The 25,335-nt window shown below is 35.7% G+C and overlaps 4 protein-coding genes across 6 annotated transcripts in view; 2 read left to right on the forward strand and 2 right to left on the reverse strand.

Moving 5' to 3' along the window:
* The first annotated feature begins 1,599 nt into the window (after positions 1-1,599).
* On the forward strand, positions 1,600-15,673 carry LOC147549908 (uncharacterized). Its single transcript, XM_086668397.1, has 10 exons — positions 1,600-1,767; positions 11,061-11,183; positions 11,673-12,521; positions 12,606-12,743; positions 12,921-13,581; positions 14,030-14,083; positions 14,181-14,288; positions 14,375-14,879; positions 15,055-15,226; positions 15,308-15,673. Exons 1-10 carry the CDS (start codon positions 1,600-1,602, stop codon positions 15,671-15,673), a joined length of 3,144 nt encoding a protein of 1,047 aa, XP_086524523.1.
* LOC147549909 (uncharacterized) overlaps positions 10,337-25,335 on the forward strand; it is an 85,768-nt gene continuing 70,769 nt past the window's right edge. For 2 of the 3 annotated variants that reach the window (XM_086671946.1, XM_086671945.1), the window contains exons 1-3: positions 14,032-14,083; positions 14,181-14,288; positions 14,375-14,879. The gene's annotated coding sequence lies outside the window, so the exon portion shown is untranslated. Of the gene's footprint in view, positions 10,547-14,003; positions 14,084-14,180; positions 14,289-14,374; positions 14,941-25,335 lie in introns of those variants that run through there. The other variant, XM_086671944.1, reaches the window with a different exon arrangement.
* Positions 16,796-21,054, reverse strand: LOC147549910 (uncharacterized). The gene is made up of 6 exons (XM_086668398.1): positions 20,972-21,054; positions 19,607-19,678; positions 19,476-19,514; positions 19,307-19,387; positions 18,046-18,821; positions 16,796-17,835 (listed from the first exon to the last, which is right to left on the reverse strand). The coding sequence occupies exons 1-6, from the start codon at positions 21,052-21,054 to the stop codon at positions 16,796-16,798; spliced, it is 2,091 nt and encodes a 696-aa protein (XP_086524524.1).
* On the reverse strand, positions 22,143-24,233 carry LOC147549911 (peroxidase 4-like). Its single transcript, XM_086671852.1, has 4 exons — positions 23,957-24,233; positions 23,312-23,503; positions 23,024-23,189; positions 22,143-22,724 (listed from the first exon to the last, which is right to left on the reverse strand). Exons 1-4 carry the CDS (start codon positions 24,176-24,178, stop codon positions 22,330-22,332), a joined length of 975 nt encoding a protein of 324 aa, XP_086527978.1. The 5' UTR covers positions 24,179-24,233; the 3' UTR covers positions 22,143-22,329.

A 25,335-nucleotide genomic window follows, 5' to 3' on the forward strand; every position in this document is an offset into this window, starting at 1 on the left:
TTGTAGGGTGTCATTGGTCCGGGCTGTTAGGGTCGGGTTTCGAATATCCAGATCGTTTTCCCGACCCTACATATAACGATTATTATTAATTTTTTCGGTAGGATCAAGGGAGTGTGGCTGCACACCCTCGCACCCCTTTGGATCCCTCCCTGCTTGTAGAGAAAGAGGGATACTGAGAGAATACAAATTCTGATGGAGAGAAGTCAAGTCAGCTGATGATTGACGGATCAATACAGGGTCAATTTATGGATTTTCCATGATTTCATGGGAAGTTGGATCGATCAACTAAATCTATTGTTGGTTTTCCAGATAAATCATCCATGTATTTTGTAGAGATCTTGAGACCTACAGTTAGGTATGATAGTTTGAAAGTGCCTTAAACATGGATCGATGTCTAATTCGGTTGACGACCCAAGAAAACGTTTTAAGGCTCTGATTCAAAAATTTTGACTTGATCCGTTTACTTGTGTTTACCCTAATCTTATAAGGGGTTGCTAAAAATATTAAAGTCATTGAGAAATCTTTGTAATCTTGTTCTTCTTTCGTAGTGAAAATCATTGTGTCATTGCTCGTCGTGGATTAGGTCCCACCAACCGAACCACGTACATCTTTGTGTTCGTGTTTTTTACTTCCATCATCGGTTTTCTAAGTTTTTTTGTTCTTACTCATAACAAACTGGTATCGGAGCCTAGTTACAACGTTTTGAGATGACAAAGTACGAGATAAAAAAGTTTGATGGAATTAGTGATTTCCGCTTGTGAAAAATCAAGATGTGAGTTGTTTCGGTTCAACAAAGTTTGTTGAAAACGTTAAATGGAAAGGAGTCACTTCCACGACCATTAACAAAAGATAAAATAGAAGATATAGAAATAACTCATGGACAGATTTTATTGTGCTCAAGTAATGAGTTTATCTCGAATCAAGAACATTCTAGTGTAACTAGAATCTAGAATAGAGAACATTTTATTGTATCTGGCAAGGGTGAGCAACGGTCGGTTTTTTTCAGTTTTGGCTCGAGTCAAAGTTGTAGGGGTGGCAATTAAATCTGACCCGATGGTTTTCGTCCAAACCCGCCCCTAATGGAACGGGTTTACTACCCCTTTTATTAAACGGGGCGAGGATGGTATGAAGATAAAATTTTTTATCGGGTTCGGGGAGGGTATAGGATATGTTATCTCATATCGGTTATACATTATAGTCTTAATCAAGTTTTAGAAGCTTTGATTAGATAATAACCTTAAATAAAAGAAATAAGACTAATTAATTTTTTTTTTTTGTTAAAGAAAGACACGATAGCACAACTACACTAAATCATGATTCAGAGCCGAAATGGAATGCCATAGCCTATGCCTGCGATTTTTCCTTCCCCATTTCGCTAAAGTATCCGCCGCTGAATTGTTATCTCTCGGAATGTAGGAGAATCTGATCTGGGTAAACTTGTTCTTCAAACTCAGGATTTCTGCCAGGTGCTTAATGGATTGCCATTGACAGGATTGACGTTGGTGCTCTAAATAGGAAATGACGTTCGAGTTGTCGCTTTCCATGTGGACATGAGTGATTTGTAGGTCAACAACCCATAAAATCGCTGACTTAATAGCAATGCTCTCACATTCTTCTGCGTTTTGGCCTCTGATTGAGTCTGCGCATGCGGCAATAAAGGTTGTGTCTGGGTCATGGATGATGCAGCCAATGTCAGATGGTTCTGCTAAATTTGTGAAGGATGCATCCACATTGATCTTGAGAAAAGGAGCCGATGGAGAAGTCCATGTAGGTTGATGTATTTCTTTTCTGCTGCTAGGCACTATGAGAGGTTCTGTCAAAGAGGTATTGATTAGCTGGATCGTTTGCATGGGAGATTGTTTGTTGGACGTGAAGCATGCTTCACACCTGCCTTTCCAGATGAACCATAAAATTCTGGCATATAATTTCATTAGTTCATCATCTAGATTCTTCCAAAGAAGGATCCATTGTTTCACTGAGTTTATGTTATCCGTCTGAACCTAAAAATAAAACCAAACCGCTTTCGTGTAGTGACAGTGCAACAGAGCATGCTCTAAAGTTTCCGTGCGTACACAGTTAATACAAGAAAAATTATTCCCGATAAATTTGCCAATTTTGTCTTTAACTGGTAAGCTATTGGTAGTTTGGTACTACATTTCCATAAGAATAGTTTGATACGCGGGATTGTATTTATATTCCAAATATGGTTCCATTCGATGATCTCCGAATTAGTTTCCATCTGTTAAAATGAATAAAGTTGTACATAGATTTAATGGTATAGTTACCTGATTTACTAAAAGACCATTCTCTCCAACTTCTCAATTTTTTCAAGATTAGTCTATTCCCAATGCTCCCACTTTACATAAATCTATTAATGTTTCCATTTTTCTTTATTTTTGTGAAGAGCCCAAATCCTTCAATGTTGATACTCCAATAATTCTATAAACCTTACTTAAGAGAGAGAAAGGGAAAAAATCGATCAACACCCAAGTCCTGATGAAAAGAACCAAGCATACCTTCAAGTTTCATCAGACAATAGGTAATTGTTTTGCCATTAACCATTCTTTTCTCTAGTGATATTTATGTGGTTTTGTCTTTGTTGATGAACAAAACATCTCATTTGGGAAATTATATTTAAGGTAAGAACCCTAAAGTAAAGCAATCTCACTTATCTGTAAGGGAATCTGACCCGACCCGACCCGGTTCATATTAAATGGGGCAGGGCGGTAATGGTAAGGCCACTTTTAAATACCCACCCTGGTTAACAATTGGAACGGTTATGGTAAAACCCGTACTAACGGGACGGAATTGGAAGGGGGTGATCCGTTCCAAACCCGCCCCGTTGACACTCCTACGAAGCTGAATGATAAGTGGCGATTTGGCTAAATCATTGGCCGAAGACAAGTCGATCATTCGGTCGACCGACATTCAGTCTGGTTTAGTTCGGCTCGATTGAGTTCAGTTGATCGGTTTACCCCGGGCACAATTTAGAGGATATGTTAAAGTAATGGTATTCATTTCAATGCATAAGGATTAAATTCCTTACTCTTTATCAGGATTTTTAATTTTTTCCGTTTTAATTTAACACCTTTTAACTTTATTAATTATTATTAACTTAAGATAACAAGAATAATTCGGAACTTAGTACTAAAGTTTAGTATTTCTTACTCTCTACCTCTTATATATGATATTTTATTATGATAAAACCCTTATGATTTGGTCGGTTTGGCTTGGGTCGTTTCTAGAAACCCAAGTCGAAGGCATACCAAGCCGGTTTGGGTTGATCTGTTTGTCGGCCAAACCGAGTCGAACAATGACCAGTTCAGCACAAAAACCGAGCGGTCCGGTTCGACTTTGTTTGTTTCGGACGATTGGTTCGGTTTTTGCTCACCCTAGTATCTAGAACTTGGAGTGTATCTAGAAGGCAAAACCGAAATGAGAATAAGCTATCTCGAAATTAAGTGATGAGTTATCTCGAGATCAAGTCACAAGTTGGGAGTTATCTTGAAGTCAAGTCAGGAGTCAAGAAGGTAAGTTCAAAAGAAATCAAAAGCTTCGTTCGTCCAATTTCCAAACTGTGAAATACCATCACAACTCCGAAAGGCAGTCATTAGATCATGGGAGACATACAAGCAACTGTTGGTACCGTTACAAGGTTGTAAAAATGTCTTAAATGTTGTGAAAAATAAAGGAGGGAAGAAGAAAGACAATGGAAATATATTAATCAAGAGATTGTAGACAAGAAGAACTAGATTTATATTCTTATATTTGTAGAGAGATTCTCTACTTTGGTACATTGGTATTTGGTACACATTAGGTTGGTACCTTCACACATTAGCTATAGACCTTATATAGACATTTGAAGAGATACACATCTAATACAAAAGTTACATGTAATCAATGGTGCTTGAATACAAATAGTGGTGGGAGTTACAAAGTGTGGTGGTCATCCACCATAAATCAAAAATTTATAACACTCCCCCTGGATGTCCACCACATCAGAAATTGGCTCATTAAAACCTTACTAGGAAAACCCAATGGGACAAAACCATAGTGAAGGAAAAAGAGTACAAATTCTGTTTATTTGTTCATCTTTGATGTCCACATAATATGCCTCATTAAAACCTTGTTAGGAAAAACCCAGTGGGAAAAAATCTTAACGAAGGAAAAAGAGTACAGTATGAAAATGTAGTATCCAGTGTCTTCATAAACTTGCTTCCCCTCATGAAGGTTAAGGACATTGTTCAACTTGTTATGGTCAGCTTCCTTTTTGTATATAAACACATAAATATAATAAGTAGCATTTGACATTTCAAGTTGCATTCATATAATGCTTTAAAGTTTATGCATACTTTAAATTAAAGCTTGTTAAATCCTTCTAGGATTTCAGTCGAATTCACTTTCTAGTGATTCATAATTTGTCATATACATCGATAAGATAATTATAATATTTTGTGAAATCAATGTACTAATCACATTTCAATGTGCATTATAAATTTCATGCACAATCCACCTCACACACATAATAGGTGTTAAACTCATCATTCGATGACTAGTTGTCTCGCCAAAACCTTGTCAGGAAAATCCAACGGGACAAAACCTGAACGAAGGAAAAAAGACTACAACTTTTAAACAAGTTATAAAAATTTTCAATACGCATAGTTGCCTCATTAAAACCTTGACAAGGAAAACCTAATGGGACAAAACCTTGACGAAGGAAAAAGAGTACAACGCAATTCACATTTTATATATGAATGATGGTTGTTTTCTAAAACCACATTATAACACACGTAATGTATTGTCTGTACTATATTAGGTACTTCAGGACCTGAATTTCCATGACATATGAGAAGTTAAGACAATATGAGGTGCTTTGAAGCTTATAGCCTTTTAGTATTTCAAAATATATTCATTTTCAAGATTTTCTTTACTCGAATAATCTTTTTCAATACTCTACTGTCAAACTTTGATAAACTCTTCACGAGTCACAATAGGATTTATAAATACTTCATAATATAATTCGAGGATTTGTAATTCATATTGAAATTTTATAAGTGGACTTCAAATCCTTTATAGACTAAATGACATTTCTTACATATGTCTACTTTATTACCTTCAGGGTAATTTTTGGTTGGTGCTTCAACTTCATGTCCGAAGACTTAATTATTTTGTAAGAAAATCCACAAGTAATGAAGTATCTCATCAAAAGTTGACAAATTACTAATTCTGAGTCAATATGCTCTCAGTAGCTACTTTTCAGAAATATATCGTCTGAAATGATTTATTTGATTTCTCAAATTCTTACAGCATACATAGTTCAATGACCTCATATATGTGCTAACGTAAAAGGTCAATATGTCTCTTTTAACTCATATCCTCTTCAGAGAATTTTATTGAAAACATGAACCGCATTTATTTCTAATTTGATAGCCTCTTCAGGAGGATTCTCATATCCTCTCCAGGAGTATATGTCACTTTGATTAGCTCAGATCATATTTCATGACCTTTGTCCGTGTATGAGCATATTAAGCTCTGGAAAATATTTATGTTTGGAGGTACAAATCTCAGTACATTGATTGCAAATGGAAGAAACTTGATACTTTTCAAGTATTTTACGACATTGAATATAAGACTTCCTCCTCCTAATGTCGATAGATTTCGTCTTATTTATGTGCACATACTTCAAGGATGCGACATAGACGAAAGAGAAATCAATTGCTTCAGGCAAATTTTGATTTCTATTTTTATTTCATATGATCTGTTGGACCAAAACTGTTATCTAATCACAACTTCAGGTGTGAGCAATTTGTTCTAATAACAACTTCAGGTGTGATTGATTACATGTGAGATGTCATCTTCATGCGATTTTTTCTATTAAAATCCATCATCTCTTTCTTTGTGTATTACAAGTTTAGGTGTAATATGAAAGTAGATATTCAACAAATTTTATTTTCCAATAATTTTCAACTCGTCGTCATCCATAGACACGAAAGAAAGATCTTATCACCACTTGATGAAAATTTTATTGCAATACAAGTGCAACCAAAATTGTGATATTGTATTATCCTTAAAAGAATTTTACAAAAGTTGGTTGTTCTTCCACTGTGAAGAACTTATTCAAATCTAATCAGACTATATGTTGATACAGTGAAATGAGATGTTCATTTTTGCTACTTCATTTTCAATCTGAACTCGATGAAGTAATTTTCTTACAAGTTCCATTGTGATCTCTTAATAATCAATGGAAAGTAATTCCAATACTGAAATATCAATATTTTTCATTCTTCAGGAATGGGTAAACAAATTTTGTTTTGCAAGGATTCACCGTTTTGGTGATAATTAACTTACTCATATTGATTACCAAACTTCAGGTTTGGTAATATCATATAGAAATAGATGATTCAATTTCATTGTAACCAAAATCAGATGGTTAAATTTTCTCCTGAAAGAATCTTTATTAATAGATCTAATAAGATGGGAGAATTGAAGTACTTATATGAGATAAATTTATCATCCTTAAGATATACCTAAAAAAATATTGATTGTCATATATCTGTAATTTTTTTTTTATCAAATATACACATAGAATATATTCATGAAACACCAAATATTAGTTATGAGAGTAATACTAATTTATTTTTGAAGATATAACTTATATTAACCTTACCATCGAATGAATTGCATTAACATTCATATTAGATTGGAATGTTAATCCTTTTATCTATGCAATTCTCATATCCTTCTGATATGATTTAATATGTCTCGACAACAATAAAATAAATTGTTAGCAATAAAGAAGAATTATAAGTTTGTAAATTCAACAAAGAAATGTCCAAATACCTTTTAACTTACCAACAACAATTGACCAAACTTACCAATCCTTTATGTGCTTATATCTTGATCAAGGAATTGGTAATTTCTTCTTCCCTTTAATCATAGAGCAATTCGTGTTGATAACGTGTTGTGAAAAATAAAGGAGGGAAGAAGAAAGACAATGAAAATATATTAATCAAGAGATTGTAGACAAGAAGAACTAGATTTATATTCTTATATTTGTAGAGAGATTCTCTACTTTGGTACATTGGTATTTGGTACACATTAGGTTGGTACCTTCACACTAGGGGTGTATTCGAGTCGAGCCGAGCCGAGTAGTAAGATGTTCAAGCTCGGTTCGTGTATTTGACTGTCGAGCTCGAGCTCCAGCTCGTTCGAGTAATTGTCCACTTGTTCAAGCTCGGCTCGTATAAGTTTGAAAGAGCTCGAGCTCGAACTCGAGCTCGCATTGTTTTAAGCTCGTTTATCAAAATACTTCAAATTAAAACTTTCTAAATCATCAAAATACTTCAATGATTATTTGTCACATACAATAATAATGATTAATGATTCATATTCCGATAATTTTTTAATGGTTGATATTTCATGTACAACTTTCAATACTAATACGTAATTATGTACTATACTATTATAAGAGTATGTTAAACGAGTTGTTCACGAGTAGCTCGTGATTCACTAAAGAATGTTCAAGCTCGGCTCGTTTATGTAAACGAGCTTGATTTTGAGCTCGTGTTAAGCTTGGGCTCGTTAATATTCGAGTCGAACACGAGCAATAGTCGAGCCGAGATCGAGCAGCTCGTTAAAAGCTCGGCTCGTGTACACCCTTACTTCACACATTAGCTAGAGACCTTATATAGGCCTTTGAAGAGATACACATCTAATACAAGAGTTACATGTCATCAATGGTGCTTGAATACAAATAATGGTGGAGAACTTATGGTGGTGGGAGTTACAAAGTGTGGTGGTCATCCACCATAAATCAAAGATTTATAACATTAAAAAATTTATTATCGCCTCGACTAAACCCATTTTACGTCGATTTCGATTTTGTCCGGATGAACGTCTATTATTAGACAGTAACATTGTCGATCTATCTAACAATTAAAGAAAATATTATTACAATTTGAGTACAATTAAAAATTCTGTTTTTATTTGACGAATAGGGTGACAAATCAAAATATAGTCTAACTATAATAAAGTACAGAGTGTCACTTTAAAAAAAAAAAAAAAAAAAAAAAAAAAAAAAAAAAGAAAAAAAAGTAACATCCTTTCAACAAAAAAAGAAGGTACAGAGTGTCAAACCTCCAAATTGAAGCATGGGTACAAAACGATGTTTTTTTTTTGTTGAGAGAGGGACAACAAGATGTTAACCGTTTCAAAAACATACAAGTCAGAAATATTTCATGTGGTATGTCGTGGACAATTAATATTGCAGTTAGTTGGGTTAAATGGGTCAAACATAGTTCTCATATCTAGATCGACTGCATGTAACTTATGTTTGTCGAAGTGAGAGGAAATCTTGGAATCTCTTGGTGAACTCCAAAGGGAGATTAAAAAGTCAAGGGGAATAATTAGAGCTTCTTGGGAATACAAGCACGTGATCTTCATCAATCTTTTGATTTTCCCCTCCCTCTCAACTTGGAGCATCTCATTAATTGTTCAAAGATATTAGTGAAATAGGACCCTCTTATAGTAGGTATGTGCTCAAAGGACATATATCAACAGAAAATTCAATTGGAGACTCAAAATGAAATTCAAAAACTATAGGTGTCAAATTTAAAAAGTGGATTTCAAATTTTTCCAAATGGTAATTTAGAAATATTTTAATAGAAAATTCTCTAAAAGTCATATGATACATTAGGTAGTTGAGGTAACCCTTAGGAATCCTCAACGAGATACTTTATTAGAGTGTCCTTTTGTCATTATGGGGTTTTAATAGAGTGTCTCACTAGAGATGGATTTCTTACAACAACAAATGTCGAGTTTAAGTGTCACACTCGAGGTGCACTACGTCAATTTTTGTTCTACTTTTAAAAAAACTCCGAAGTTTAACTCTCTATAATCCAATTTTTTATCGTCTGTAACCAAATAATCTCTTTTCCCAAACTGATCTTGTGAAGAAGTAATTGTAGATGCATAAATATTCATGCTTGTCCGCAATAGCCTTTATGGCAGAAGCTACAATTTTACACTTTCACATGGAAGTTTAGTTGAGAAATTATATGGTCACTTCAAAATGGCTAAAACTTATAACAAATTTGGGGTTTCTAAGTCATCATCTATATTAGTCGGAGTAGTTAAAAGTTGGTGTCCACAGTCCACTTTTTAGGTCTCGGATTGGAGGCATACGGACTATATTACTTTTGTATTAAAAAAATTAGGGTCTCCAACTAGTACTCAAAACAACAAACGAGGGACCATTCCTTTTGAGGGAATAATTGTAGGCAATCAAGGAGCCTTCTAGTCGTGATGAGAATGGAGATTTCATCATTGCTCTGTCAGATACAGTCAGAGGACAAACAACGGAGGAATGTGAGTGCATAGCCATCCTTCGGGCTGTTCAGTGGGTCAACGATCTCAAGATTACACATCTCCAGATAGAAAGCGACGACCTCAACCTGATAAATCACTTGAACGACAGAAGGCACGATATTAACTGACAATCTTTGCAGCACATGGAAAACATATTTTCTCTCATAGTAGAATTTGGTAAGATTCAATTCACCTATGGTCCGCGATCCACCAACACTACAACAGATAAATTAGCCAAATGGAGAAGGACAAATGAGGTCAAGCGGATCTGGCACTCGAAGGAAGCTATGAGCGAGGATATAGAGTTGTTTATGTAGTTTGCTCTTTGTTTGTTGTTTTTTTTTCTTCTTTCTTTCAACAAAAAAAAAACAGCCTTCTAGTTGGGATGTGGTACCCACTTCACTAGAGGTGTCTATAGTTTTCATTCTTGTATTTCTAATTTGGATTTGATATTGAGAAATGTTAAATACACTAACCATTTTTTTATATGCACAAATCTCTTTTGATATATTGAATAGAAAATACATCTAAGGTGAGTGTATATCATAAAACAACCATGATAAAATGCCCGGCACGAATCCCGGCCAAATCTCGGTGGGATGACGTGCGAACTGCGAACCATGATTTAGAGAGAGAAATTCTTTTTACTGTCTCTCTCTAAATCATGGCCCGACAAGTCATCCCGTCGAGATTCGGCCGGGATTCGTGCCAGGCATAGCATGATTTTCGATCATAAAAATGATAAGTGCACCACAATGCCCATATTAGCCGTCAAAGGCAATCTAAGGCAATCTGAAGTTCTATGAAAGCTGATAGGTGTATGACTTGCCAAAAAAAAAAAAAATTGGTGTATCACCAACTTTTCACTGCCTAGGTGACCCCCCACAAAAGACAAAGGGTAAATTAGTAATTTACACTCGGAAATCATTTTCTGAAAGAGGGAATGGATGAAAGGCCCAAAGTTAAGCCCAAAATAAGGGCCCGATCCAAAGTTGGGAAAAAATGTGAAAGAAGTCCTCTGTGTCAGATCTGAATATGGAGAAACCAAATACCCTTACTTTATTAACAAATTACAATTCGTGCCACTCAAAAATTACGATTCGTGCCACTCAATATTTACGATAGTTGCCACTCAAATTGCCCGGGAACGCGCGAAAAAATCTGAAAAATTCGGCCCGATGTGACCGTTGCAGGTGGCGACGTCCCATCTCCATCACTCTCTCTCTCCCACGCCTTTACTCAAGCAAACGTTCACTCTTCTTCTATTAACTTCTCCATCACTCAGAAACCGTTCCCTCTCTCAAAATCCCTCTTCTTCTATTAACTTCTCCACCACCAGCCATTAAAGAACTAGAAGCCATAAAATCACCTGATTTCAGTTCATAAACAGAAGCCAAGAAGGAACGGTTTTCTCTCTCTCGTCTCAGCCCTCTTTCACCCGATTTTAGTTCAGCCCTCTTTCACCTGATTTCATTTCAAAGGTAGGTTTTCTCTCTCTCTCTCTCTCTCTCTCTCTCTCTCTCTCTCTCTCTGTCTCTCTCACTCTATATCATGAACATACGTTATTGAAATACTCTGGTAATTTTTCATTCAAAAAAGCCCTAATGTTCTCTCTCTCTCTCTATCTATCTATCTCTATATCATGAACAACTAAGAGATTTCGTTACTGTGTGATATTACTTTGTTTTGGACAGATGGTAAAGCCTACTTCATCAAAACAATCAAGTAAGAAAGTATCCATTGATGAACCTCGGTCTAGCAGATCGAAGACAGTTATTGAAGAACAAGTAAGTAGAAGAATGAGCCCTAGAAAAAAGGTATGTAACTGAAAACTTTAACAATTTTCTGTTTCATAAACTTATTCCGAGTACATAATAATGTTTCCTGTAGATTGATCTGTTTCATAAAGTTGTGTACTGGTACAACCATATAGTTCCAGTAAACCAGTTGATTTCTTGTACACTGGATAGTTTCAAAAAAATTCAACTCTTTCTTACGTAACTATCTAAGAAACAGATAAATTTTTCAAAAAATTCAACTCTTTCTTATGTGAGTGGTTTGTAGTTTTCTTTTTTATAAAGATGTATATTTTACATAGAGGAATTCGCAAAAAATTTTACTACGTACTAGTACAACAAAATAGTTGCAGTAAACCAGTTGATTTCTGGTAGAACAAAAAGTTGCAGTAAACCAGTTGATTTCCTGTACACTGAATGGTTACCATAGTTAAGTTTTATTTATGAAACACACAGATGATTGCCCGAAATTCAATTCTTTCTAATGACAATGGTTTGTAATTTTTTCAGGTCTCACAAGATGATCCCTTAACAGTGGTGCCACAAACAAAAGGAAAGAGAAAAATGGCAAATGTAAAACCTGAAGGAAGGCCAAAAAAGAAGACACAACAAGCTGTAACTGAAGGTGACTCTGCAAGGACCTGGGTTGGCTCTCCAAGTGAGCCAAAAAATAGACCCGAAAATTTGGCAACCAAGTTGTCCAAGGTGTACAAGATTTCTCTTAAAAACACATGGACCCAGTTGAAAGTAACATATCCAAAATTGACAAGCAGGCAGAAGGAGTTGCTTGCAGAGTCTCCCTTCAACAACTTGGTGAACGCGTTTCTAAATGACAGGATTGGCCTAGACAGCACAAGCAGACCAAACAAGATGATATTTGAACTACTCTGCTTATATTCCTCTTCCACAGAAACCTTCAACCTAGCTGGGAAAATGTTAAAGCTGAAGCCTCAGGATGTTTCTTTGATTCTGGGCATGCCATTGAGAGGGGAGGTGACAGAGCTTTTCTCGTCCTCCAAAACACTGAAGAAACCACAACAAGATTTTTGTGTAAAGTACTTTGGAGAGGTGCCTCCAAAAGTAACATGCATTATGATGGCTAATGCACTGAGGATGGCGGTTGATGAAGAGGATGAGCTGGATGCCATCAGGTTGATAATCATGTTCATTGCTGCCAATGTTTTGTTTCCTTCAACAACCGGGTACTCGATTCCACCACATATTCTGCTGTACCTGGAATCGATGGAAACAATTCAGAGCTATAATTGGCCAGTGGTGGTGCACCAATTCATGATAAACTACATGAATAAGCACCCGAACGACCTGATTAAAGCTTCAGGCTGCCTACTACTCCTGCCTGTGAGTATGTTTAAGTTTATTTCAATTATATATTAGAATTGAAGTGCCTTATTGAATTTACAAATGTGTTTATCTTATTTAAAGGTATGGTTCTGTGAGCATACTCTATGCTATGAAAGAGAGGAGAGGCATAAAGATGAAATCCCAAGGATTGTAAGGTGGTCTCTGGTGAAAATAACAGATACGTTTGACGAGAAACTAGCCAGCCTGACATCTGAACAGGTATAAAATAACATTTACATACCACTAAACTTGTGGGTTCAATGTAAACTAACTTATGAACTGGAAACTGTTTGGTTTACTGGAAACTGTTTGGTTTATTGGAAATTTATTGGTTTACTGGAAATTTATTGGTTTACTGCTATGGTTATTACTGAAATGTTTTTCATTTTCTTTCAGGTAACTGAAGATTTTGTTTTCCCCCTCAATGAAGAAGAAACCAAGTTGGTGCAAACAATAGAGACCAAGTCCAACGTAAGTGACTTGATTCTTGAGATCGACCAACTTAAGCTAAGAAATGACCAGCTGGAGAAAGAGAATGAAAAGCTTAGGAAAGAAAATGAAGAACTTCAAGCAGAACTGGCAGAAGCTATTGAAGAGAGGGACGATGCATTCAAAGGTTATTCAGATCTACTGGCAGAGGGAATGATTCCAGTAGCCACTTATGTACGATCAGAGGATGGCATTTTAGTGCCTGTAATGGAAATGTATACAGAGAATGCACCAGAACAACAACAGGAGGCTCAGGAGAAAGAGGGTAAAGAGAGAAAAGAAGTAAAGGAAATAAAGGAAAAGGGAAAAGAGGAGAAAGTAAAAGAAGATAAGGGAAAAGGTTTAGAAGTTGCAGGAAAAGGTAAGGAAGAAGGTAAAGAAGTTGCAGGAAAAGGTAAGGAGAAAGCAAAAGGTAAAGAAGTTGAAGGAAAGGAAGATAAGGGAAAAGGTAAAGAAGTTGCAGGAAAGGAAGTAAAGAAAATGGCAGGAAAGGAAGATGAAAAAAAAGGTAAAGTGAGTAAGGAGGAAGATTCCGAAAGTGGAGAAGATGATACGGATGATGAAGAAGGTGAGGAAGAAGAAGCTGAAGAAGATGATGCTGAAGAAGATGAGGGTGAAGAAGATGATGATGAGAACAGTGAGGAAGATGATTCAGAAGGCAGTAAAGGAGAAAAAGAAGATGAAGCGAGTGAGGAAGAACAGGATGAAGATAAGGAGACAAAGGATGAAAAAAAGGAAAAAAGCAAGGGTGCAAGCAAAGCTGCGAAAAAAGGCAAACTCTAATTTCAGATTAAGAATTTATTTTGGTTTAATCTAATATTGTTCTCTACATTTCGTATTCAGTTAGTTTCAAGTGTTTTTATTCTTATTCCAAAAATAGTAAACATCTGGCTGGTTTTAAGTATTGCAATTCTAATTCCGCTTATTAGATCCTCTATAGGAAACTTTTAGATTCAAAGTAAATTATTATATGTCTCGGAAATGACTTAGTGTTGTTTTCACTGAACTTATATCAGACAATAGCGAGGAAAGCGATGAAAGCAAGGAAAGAGATGCTGAGAGTAAACAAGGCAAACAATTATCTTAACCCACAATTTTGTACGTAACTATACTAAATGGTCCTCAAAATCAAGTTTAAAATTCTTCTTTTATATCCATTTATAACAGAAATAAGTAACGAGGATTCTGATGAAGAGGAGATCCAAATTAATTTGTCAAGTGAGGAGGGGGGCTGGGTTGAAGATACAATGGAAAAGGAGTTGCCAAAAGAAAGAGGTAACGTTCTGATATTAAGTTGTCCCCACCATTAAGTTTTGTTCGGAATTTAGAAATTTAATACTCCACATGTAATTTATTTACAGATTATAATGTAAAGAGGATGGTGGATCCGAACAATGATTATCCTAGTTTTGATCTCAACATGGAACTCCAGACTCAACTAATTGAGTGGACTCCACCAAAAAAGTCTCCCGTGCAGATTGAAGAAGATGAAGAGTGTACACCCAAGGCCCAAAATTTCGACTATATCGCTGAAATGGGAAGACAATCAGTGGAAGAAGTGTCCGCAAACATGGAACAATATCAATCACCCCATGTAAGCCCTCCCAAAAGAGTAGCATCCAAAAAAGGGAAAGGGTCTTCGCCAGTACCAACATCACTTGTGAAGAGGATTAAGAATAATCCTAGGGTGAGGAGGAGAACGGAAAAAGGGACAAGTGAAGTGCAGGTTATTGATTTGGAGATGATTACACTGAAGAAAGAACCCCGTGTGAAATTGAGTAACTGGAGAATAGGGGGGATATGGCCATATGTGAAAGAGAATGAAAAACCATTGATGGAAGAGTTCATGAAAAGTGGATGGACAGGGTATTTATCTATTGCTTCATAATTTATTTGGTTCATAATTTTTTTTTCAGACAGAAAATTAGTGTGTGTCTGGAACACAGGAAGGTTCCGGGTAAACTGGTTTGTGGTTAGTAAACTAGCCAGTTTCTAGTTAATTATTCTGAGTGACTGATGAATTGTACTTTGTCTTGTACAGCCTCGATGTCTGGAACAAGGAACAGCATCACTGCCTAACAGCAAAAGATTTAGACGAGCTGATGATGAATAGAGGCTGTGACTCTCAAATAATTGATTGGTTTGCAGACAGCTTAATGTGGGCAGATTCGAACATCGACCGTGAAGTGCTATTCCTATCATCGTTGCTATTTGTAAGTTTCTTAGCCATTACTATAATAAATTTAAAGAGGATTTTGTGAATTCAATAGTAAACTAAAAATGACACAATGCAGACAATGATAAGGCAGAAGCGCAGTGAAAGAACAATCAAAGCTAATTTAGATGATCGGATTAAGCAACACTTCATCAAAGATCATACATCAATGTTGTGTGTTCCACTTAATTCAGCATCCACTGATGACTCTTTGGAGGGCCATCACTGGACTTTGTTGGTGTATGATTTTGAGGAGAACGAATGGACGCACTTCAACTCCTTACTTCGTGACATCGACCTGGGAAACAGATGTAACTACAATGCAAAAGAATTAGCAGAAATCCTGGCAGCAAAGATGATAAAGATGAAGTGCGGAAGGAAAAAAATTGCCTCAAAAATCCCATTCATTAAAGATGTTGAATGCCCCCAACAAGGGGACAGGTGAGCCCAGATTTTGGAGCATTACAGTACTATGTTATTCCGTACATGAGACTAACTGTGTGTTCCTCAAATTTTAAAAACAAACAGTCCTGATTGCGGTCTATACGTAATGATAAAGATGGAAGATATATTTCTCGAAAGCATCAAGCATAATTACCCGCCAAAGTGCTCGCAAAAGGAACAATATGAAGACAGAGCAAGGAGAAAGAGGGCAGAAGTAACCTACCAAATTTTGGAGGAGTCAAAGGACGGATGGAGGAGGAGTATTGTAGAAGAAAACTAAAAATTTAAATATCTAAAAGTTTATGTGTTGTTTTGTTAAGTTTACTTAGGAACAGTGAATATGGTGTTTGAAATATTAATGGTTTGTCACTTAGAACATTGACATATTTGGATGTATATTTTGTTAAGTTCATTAATCGAAGTTCAAAAGTGTCTAACTACAACATATTCTCGGAAACAATTCAATGTCCAATACACTACTAAATTTACTTTAAACATAAATTGGAAACTCAGAACATAGAGACAGTAAATTTACAAGCTTCACTTTAGTACACAAATAATGTTCAATGTCCAACACATTACCAGATTCACTGGCATAGGTTGTAGATGGAAACATAGAGACAGTACATTTACAAAATTTCAGGAAACAGTTCAATGTTCAACACATTTCTAAATTTACTGGAAACAAGATAGAATCCTAAAAAACATAGGTTGGTGGAACTAAATAACTAACTTATATGACACATTATTTACACAAGAAAGGGAGAGCAAAATGTTAACAAAAACATAGAGATAGATTGGAAACTCAAAACAGAGAGACAGTACATTTACAAGTTTCACTTTAGTACATTTACCAGATTCACTAGAAACAATGAAGGAAACCTAGAGACATAGAGACAGTACATTTACAAAATTCCAGGAAACAGTTCAATGTCCAACACATTACTAAATTTACTAACTTATGTGGCACATAAGTTACACAAAAAAAGAACATCAGAATGTTAACAAAAAACACAGACTCTCTTCATAATCTGAAAAACTTCAACACTGTAGAAGCTATTCAAAATTGTAGAATGCCCGGTGCACACTCTTCCCCAGCTCAAATGAAGAACATTTACAACCACTAAATAGGTTGGTTGCACGAAGCACTGTTGTGATAACAAAGTTGTTTACATCGACCACATACCCTCTGTCTTTTCCGAAAGTTCCCGGCACTTTCAATCCTAACAGTTCGCGGTCTCCCGGGACGCTTCTTGGTTAAGGGAGGAAGTATCATGTTGGCTTTATCGAAAGACTTTGGTGCATCAAAAGTAGGGACAGGGTTGATTGAAAGACTGTAGGTCTTACAATAAGCATCCGTTGTGACAGCAGGATCAAAAAACTTTGAGGAATCACCTCCATGCACTTTAATACACAAGATAGCATGTTCACATGGAATACCTTGAACTTGCCACTTACGACATGAGCAAGTCAGATTAGCAAGATCAACGGAGTGGCTGGGGTTCGACATAACTTCATATTTGAATTCAGAAGACTGAAGACATTTCCAACTGCAGGCAACATTAAATCTGGACTTCATTGTCTCATTGACTTTTGGGCATAGGAATGAGTTCCAGGAGGCCGATTCAATCCTTCGATCGTTCATCATGTTCATTATTTTTACCCTCAACATATCGAGCATGACCGAAATGGGAAGAACTCTCTCGTCCTTTACCCAAGAATTGAAAGACTCCGATAGAGAAGAACAAATCAAACCATACCTATTACCTGGAAAATATACATCGGCCCAGTTTTTAGGATTGACAGAGTACAAAAATGACTGCACTCCATTGCCGCCCATGACAACAAGTTCAGTAGTGTACTTTTGAAAGTCTGGAACAGTTAGCGCCCGAGCAGCTTTAAATATTAGTGACTGGAAGTAGTCAGACTTCTTGGCACCATTTTTGACACGTAAATTCATATTGTTGCGTAAATGCCATACACAATATGAATGGTGGGCCTCTGGGAATATGTTGGAAACTGCATTTATAATACCATGGTGCCGATCAGACATAAACGTCAACTCTGGACTACTAGCGACAACTCGTCCCAAATTGCAGAAAAACCATGTCCAGTTTGGATCGTTCTCTACATCAACAACAGCGTAGGCAACAACAAACAATCCTGCAATGAATCAGTAATGAATCAGCAGAGGCAACAAACATTTATTTTATTTTCTTACCAGAAAGTTTTCAAAAACCTGGGTAGTGGTCAGAAAATCAGGTAGTGGTTAGAAAATCAACTAGTGGTCAAAAAATCAGATAGTGGTCAGAAAATCAACTAGTGATCAGAAAATCAGGTAATTTTCCGAAAACTATACTAGGCCGTACGTACCATCGTTTCCATTCTTTGCTACCGCTGCAAGTATGCATCCATTGTATTTGGTTTTGGCAAAGGTACCATCAACAAATATTAACGGTCGACAGTGCTTGTAGCCTTCGATACTCGCTCCAAGAGCAATAAAAATTCTAACAAAACGACGAGAAACTGGATCGACTTGAAGATCAATATGACTATTTGGGTTAGATCGAGATAGTGCATCCACATACCACTGGAGCTTCGCATATGAATCCTCTTCTTCACCATATGTTAAAGAAATAGCAGCATTCCGAGCTTTATATGAATAATAGTAGCTAAGAGCTATACCATAATCCTTTTTAAATGATGTTATAATGTCTTTCGTACTCTTTGTAGGATTCTCTCGGATGTCATCAGCTATTAACTGGCTGACAGTTTCTGTAGACAGCCTAGGCTTACGAGTAGACAATACAAAATCATCACACGTATGGACAGGGTTGAAAGCTTTAAGAACAAACATGGAACGGGACTTTAGAGGAGCAACAGCATGAATGGTCCAACCACAGCTGGGGGTTTTGCATATACAAGTTATCCGGGATAGATCATTCTTAAGGAATTTATAATTGTATCCATGTTTTATGGAATATCGACTAAGAGCTTGTCGAAAAGCAGGAGCACCTCCGGGAAATTCCTGCCCAATGGATGTAAAAACTTCTGGCCAACTATCTGATCGTAGAGGTTCACTCCTAACGAGCGCAGTAGATGCCTCAGCATGAGTTGTTGAAGAGGGAGATATAAAATCTTGTGGGAAACTGCATGAAACATAACAATTGTCAATAGCCAGAAAATCTAGTTCACATAAAATCTTTCTGGTTTCCAGAAACCTGTTAGTGCACCGGAAACCAATGAGTTTATTGTAAACAAGACTACGAACATATATGAATAGGGTAATTCTTATTTTACAGGAAACTGAGTTTATTTTACAGGAACATATATGTTAGTGCATCAGGTAGTTTACTCGAAACAGACTAGTTTTACGGGAAACATCGACTTTACTAAAACAAACACAGCTTACACAGGTATATGGTTAGAGAACTATGTAGTTGACAGAAAATCATTTTGTTTACTGGAAACCAGTTGGTTTACTGAAAATCAAAGAGTTAACTGTAAATAAGACAATTTACGCACTTATCTAAATAAGGTAATTACTACTTTATAGGAAACCAGATTGTACAATGGAAATCAATGAGTTTACTATGAATTATTATGAAATATGAGGAGTATTAAAGTAGACTACCGTTGTCGTTCCTGTTGAGCATATCTAGCGTGTGCTACAGCTACAGGAAGAGGGGTAGAACAAAAAAAGTCACGCTCCACCCTGAGTAGTTCAAGTAAACATTCATTCAAGTAATCGATGTAAAAGCAAAAGAGAAGTATTAAAGAAAGTAACATAAACATCCATTCACCAGAGAGGACCGGTTGATCCAACGTTCAAAAGCATTTGACTGAAAGGAAAACAGAAAAGAAAATGAGAATACGAATCTTGTTATCAACAAGGATTCAGTTTTTACATAACAATATAAATTTACTTCCATACGTGAATGAACCTGTGTTTGACAGGTTGGTTATTTCTTCAAGGCCATCCATTATGTAACGCCAACAAATAAACCTGGAATATAAGAGCGTTTGAAAAAAAAACAGAAACATTCAGGGTGAAACCTTGAAGGTAATTGTTTAGGAGAGCATTAAATTAAGTTTCTTAGCTATGAAAGTCAGAAATATTCAGGTGAAATATTTAGGATAGCATTGAAGACAAAGAAGATCATGGTCTCATTGGTTTCGGGTGAAATATTTAGGATAGCATTGAAGACAAAAATCAGAAGCATTGAAGACAAAGGAATAACAAATAAGAAAGTTTCACCTGAAAGAAGAAAACAAAGTCAGAGGAAGAGCAGAGGTTGGGAAGATAATGACCAAAATCTCGGTATAAATAAGCTTCTCAGACTCAATCTTTCTAACTTATGGGCGGGCTTTCAAATTTTAGCTGAAAATTTGGCTGAAAATTTGAACTTTGAATGAAATATAGAGAGATGAAACGGTTTTGAGAAGGATTTAGAGAGAGAAATAAGCACAAAATAAGGAGATTTGGAGATATTTAGGTGTGATTGCCAGAGTTTAGAGAGATTTTTGGAACAATTAACGTCAAATCTCCATCCCTCATTAAATGGTATTAATTGTTCCCTCTCCATCAGCTGACAAAGGCGTCAGGAAGTAAGAGGAAGGGTAATAGTGGGATTTTTAAAAATCTGTCACAAATAAGTGTGAGCTGTCACAGAAAAGTGTGAGCTGTCTTCCCTCTTTGGACTGGAAATGCATATTTGGATGAGAAGGGACAAAACGCCCATTTCCCCCCAAAAATTTGGACCAAACGCTCATTTTTTGTTTCTGAAATTACTATCCGCCCACCAAAAAGGGGACTGATCGTTTAACCTGTGGCATCTTTAGGTCTATTTTTCAGACTGATTAGTTCGAGAGCCAAAACAAGGTCTCGGATTGATTCTGAGTCTGAGATCACAAAGAAATCAAGGAACTCATTTTAATTTCCATGTTGTCTTTAGATAGGAAAGGTTCAAGAAGCTGAATTCCACTATTTTTCTTCATTTTAACTCTATCCTTGGATGAACTCGATTGTCTGACAATGTTAATGTAAATTTTAGGAAACTAAGTATCGAATGAGCTATATCATTGTCAACAAGAATAGATTTGGATGGACAATGCTTGCAAGAATGGTCGAAGCTGGTTCTAAGAGAATAATTAAAACATAAGCAACTGAGAAAAGTCTTCAAGAGAACTCTACGAAAGAGTCGCTATCACAAAAGCATCGTAAAACTGGGCAATTTTGAGAGGAGCGGTTATTTTGTTTCTTCCCAGTTGGAAAATCTTCTCGGTCGTCGATTATTACTTCAGTTCTGACACTGATTTTGTATTGCCAAGAACCTCTGAATTCGTCGTGATTGTGTTCACTAAGTGTAATCTTGTTGCCATATGCCTCTAAACCGAGAGTGGTTATGTTCATTAAGTTCAACTTTTTTATTAAATAACCTCTGGATCCGTTGTGATTATGTTATGTATGCTTGTTACAACTGTCCTGATTTACTTGTATTTGCGTTATCTACACCAAACAAAAGCTTCTTAACAACCAATCCATTATTGCCTTAATGAAGCATATGGCCTTGTCTCATCAAGCTTCTCTCCTCAAGTTATTTCCCAAATTGAACTTTTTGGTTAGTCCTTTGTTCAATTTGCGGGAGGGTAATAAGGGTAAAAGTGGGACTCCAATCAAACATTATTGCCCAAAATATAAATCAAGCGAAATGTTCTTATATATATATATATATATATATATATCCAAGATACAATGTATAAAAATTAGAAATGTTTCCATATATGTCATTTGTTTCCGTCCATTATAATTTATAAGTACACGAAATTCGGTCGAAAACCTAATTTTAAACTTTTTTTAGTTAAAAAAACAAGTTATATTTTATTTTATTTTAAATCCAAATTTTGTATTTTATTTGTTAAACCCCCCAAATATTTGTATTTTGTTTGGTTACATCCAATATTTTTTTACAAAGGTGTTGCAAAGCACAGTAAAGTGTTGCAGGGTGCTCGAAAGTTGTTGCAAAGCACAGTAAAGTTGTCGCAAAGCGCCGCAAAGTTGTCGCAAAGCGCCGCAAAGTTGTCGCAAAGTGTTGCAAATTAAAAAAGTACTAAGGAAGCTGAAGACTAAAAAAATTGACTAATCGTTTTTAACCAAAGTCCAAACTTTGTAGGGAGTTTTGGCCATACTTCTTTTATATATAATACTCTTCAATTATAAATAAATACGGAGGTATATGGTTTTCCTCAATACGAAAATCTAAATCCTTCATAGACGTAGAGGTTGGGCAAGACTCTGGAAAGAAGGTGAAGTGTGTGTACAAATTATGTGTTTCGTTATAAAAAAATTTGTCTTTTACATAATTCCAATTGTAAAATTAGTTTTACCCCTAACAGGCTAACACTTCCCTTTACCCTAAGGAAGTATTATAAGTGCCCCATTGTACTGTGGGGATGCAAGATTTTTAACAAAGAACAAGTTTCTATATAATGATTTCAAACATTAACACAAATTTGAAACACTCAGTTTTCACTTAACAAGATTACTCTTTTTTGGAAAGGAAATCTCAAACACATAACTCCAACTTAAACATAGAAGAAAAACTTAAAACATTTTGATTATAACTTTATAAAGTACTCTTCATTGATTCACTAAACTTAATTAATCCTCCTGCAGTTCTTTCGAACCTCCCCGTTCGAGCCTGTGAGTGGTTTAATGTCTCCCATCTTTATCATAGCGGCGCCAAAGGCAGAATTGAAAGTGCTAGGACTGCTACTATAAGCTCTTACTTGCGAATCGGTCGGCCCATTGTTAAATAATTGTTGATCAGAATGAAGAAGACCCTTCTTGTTGATGAGATTTGTGAAGTATTTGTTATCAAAAGAGGCTGGAGTTTGAAGATCAAGTGGTGCTATGTTGTTGTCTCCTGAACCTGAAGTCCTTGGGCAGTTCCCTTGTCTTGCTCTTGCAAAGGAAGTGTCGAGGATGTTGGTCTCATTGTAAATCCTAGCTCTAAAGTTAGTACATCTTGCTACTCCAATTGTATGTGCACCTGTATAGTTTTCGAAAAAACCGTTACAAAAAATTATTTAGATGGTCTCAAGTGTTTCTATGTCTGACTAGTCAAATCTGACTCGCAAAAACGTCTGTCTTGGAGACACTTTGTACCCTACTTTAGACAAACTTAGATGAATCAGAATCAGAAGAGTCAGAAATAAATGAGTGATTTAATTCCCATATTTGAAAAAGAAACAATAAGCACCCCACAAGAAGTGCAAAAAGAATTCCAGGATGGAAATTACTACTAAGGGCAGTCCCCAAGAAGTAAATTGATAAGTAGAGATCTTATACCAGATAAAGCAACCATTTCATTAGCAGAGAGACCATTAGATTGGAAGATTGAGATTAGGTTATTAAGGTTAGAAGTTGGAGGTGGGATCCCATTATTAGCAGCAGACTGACTAGCAGTTCTAGCATCCCTTCTTCCAAGTTTCACATCCCAACTTGTCCCTCCAAGCTGCAATAAAAAAAATAATTAAGTTTCATCAAACAATATATTTTATTTTTTACTAATTTTGTTATGAAATAATTAAATATGATGTGATTTTTAAAAAATATTATATTATTATATATACTTACAGTAACGACAGAGTCTCGAGCAGCAATGGCTAAGATATCAGCACAAGAAACAATTCCAGGGCACGCCTTTTCGACCTCAGTCTTAATATTGTCGACAACATCAAATCCCCTTGCTGAATTTCTATTAGGAATAGCATTTTTCTCTCCTGTGAAACTTGAAGTATCATCTAGTAATATGGATCCGTCACATCCCTATTACCAAACAAACTAAATCAGATTTTTCCTAGTCCAAACAGTAAATTGTCTTTATGAAAATGTTAAGCATGAACTAACATAATTTAATAATAAGATATTCTAGAAGAAATTAAGAGATTCCACAAAAAAAAAGTCTAAATTTGTTAACAATTTCCTCATGAAATTAATAATTGAGTGATTATGGTCTTGTGGTCACCCTCTTTGAGAAGTAAAACCCTATCCTATTTCTAGTTTGACCAAAGTCTTTACCAATAATTATGGTACTACTTTTTAACTCATATACTATTAATTCTATTTTATACTTATAAATGGGGTACGAAAAAGATCAAATTCTAGTCCGTTTAGCCTTTTTGTTTGCAACTCCTCTGGTTGGGCAGTTATATATGTAAGAGCAAGGGAGGGGAAACCTAAAAGGATCAAATGACCAAAAGGGAGAGAAACAACAATTACATTGACAAAACAATCATGGAAGTGCAAGCGAAGTAGAGCGGCACCGGCTCTACGTTCCTTCCCAATAGCCGTTTGAACAGCAGACTTCACTTTCGTAAGGACATTGGGACAACTTTTCGAGTAGTAATTAGTAGAGAGTTGAGCAGAAGAGATGCTAGCAGATGAAAAAAGAATAAGAGATATCATGACAACAAAAACCATGGAATAAGAAGAAGAAGCCATTGTTATAGTAGTTGCTAGGTTAGCTCTAGTAAGAGTAATAGAAGGGAGACTAAATGGTTATGAGAGCAAGGTCAAGTTAGTGAGCTATTTATAGAGTTATCATTTATCAACTATTGATATTTGGTGCTGACCGTTCACCTAATACAAGCACCCCAAATTTAATAAACTTTTCAGTGCATTGCATGGCATCAAAATGGTTTCACATCTACTTTTTTTAGTTAGGGTTGAAGAAAAAAAGAGAAAAGTTGATGGTGGTAATTAAGATTACACAGCTAAACACCTAATTAATACTGTAAAAGATTGACCTTTGTGTTTTATGTAGTAGGTATATATTTTTTGTCAAATATGGTCCCATTTCTAGACTTCAAAGTACATATAGCTATTTTTTTTTATTGGAAGTAAGAACATATATATAGCCAGACTATAAAGCAAGTAAACTTTTTCATCTTTCTGTTTTTCTCATTTTTGCATGGCAAATTTGGGGTGTTACCTATATTTTAGATGTTTTTGATGATTTCTAATAATTTATCCCCTACTTTTCTACTTTCTTTTTTGGTGAGTCACATGTTACCATCCCTAGATGGGTTATTTTTCTTGGAATATATGAAATTATGAATCTTAGCTAACACCACATTTTATAAAAATTGTTTATTTGAGGGCCTAAGTGGAACGATAAGTTCTCAACAACAAAAAAAAGTGGAACGATAAGTCGATTCTAAAGTAGAAATTTTTAAAAGTTGTTTATTTGAGGGCCTAACTGGAACTCGATAAGTCGATTCCGAAGTAGAAGCTTCATTCCAAAACATAAAACTTGTTGATCCGTTGTACTTAAACCAGACGAGTTTTTCAAGTTTTGATACTAGACAACATTATTCATTGGTTTCTTCTGTTTGGATTTTTATTTTAACGACATTACATGGTCAGACATTTTAGAGCATGGTCAGAATGATGACGTGGCATGTCCAATTTCTACTTCCGAACACATTATCACTCCGGCTACGATCAAGGGTAAGAATTTGCAAAGACTAATCTAAACGTTGCAAGCTTAATCACTAAATTCTAAGATCTCAAACGTCAATTTTTGACAGTGTATGTGCTCATTGAGTTGTCTTTTATTTCATGACTACCCATATCATGTAATGGGTTTTGGAGTCTTT

The sequence above is a fragment of the Eschscholzia californica genome, unplaced genomic scaffold (assembly GCF_041429995.1).
Source record: "Eschscholzia californica isolate CP2 unplaced genomic scaffold, dmEscCali1.0.p SCAF_3, whole genome shotgun sequence".
NCBI lineage: Eukaryota > Viridiplantae > Streptophyta > Magnoliopsida > Ranunculales > Papaveraceae > Eschscholzia > Eschscholzia californica.

What these genes read in the sequence shown, in the direction of transcription:
- LOC147549911 (XM_086671852.1), bottom strand. Translation starts at nt 24,178, where the DNA reads ATGGCTTCTTCTTCTTATTCCATGGTTTTTGTTGTCATGATATCTCTT. An exon ending in TCCATGATTGTTTTGTCAAT is followed by an intron (nt 23,504 to 23,956) that starts GTAATTGTTGTT and finishes GTTTGGTAATAG; the next exon opens with GGATGTGACGGATCCATATT. An exon ending in CTCGAGACTCTGTCGTTACT is followed by an intron (nt 23,190 to 23,311) that starts GTAAGTATATAT and finishes TTTTTATTGCAG; the next exon opens with CTTGGAGGGACAAGTTGGGA.
- LOC147549908 (XM_086668397.1), top strand. Translation starts at nt 1,600, where the DNA reads ATGCTCTCACATTCTTCTGCGTTTTGGCCTCTGATTGAGTCTGCGCAT. An exon ending in GCTGCCTACTACTCCTGCCT is followed by an intron (nt 12,522 to 12,605) that starts GTGAGTATGTTT and finishes TCTTATTTAAAG; the next exon opens with GTATGGTTCTGTGAGCATAC. An exon ending in TCCTATCATCGTTGCTATTT is followed by an intron (nt 15,227 to 15,307) that starts GTAAGTTTCTTA and finishes GACACAATGCAG; the next exon opens with ACAATGATAAGGCAGAAGCG.
- LOC147549910 (XM_086668398.1), bottom strand. Translation starts at nt 21,054, where the DNA reads ATGGCAACAAGATTACACTTAGTGAACACAATCACGACGAATTCAGAG. An exon ending in GCTCAACAGGAACGACAACG is followed by an intron (nt 18,822 to 19,306) that starts GTAGTCTACTTT and finishes TGTTTCATGCAG; the next exon opens with TTTCCCACAAGATTTTATAT. An exon ending in AGCAAAGAATGGAAACGATG is followed by an intron (nt 17,836 to 18,045) that starts GTACGTACGGCC and finishes GATTCATTGCAG; the next exon opens with GATTGTTTGTTGTTGCCTAC.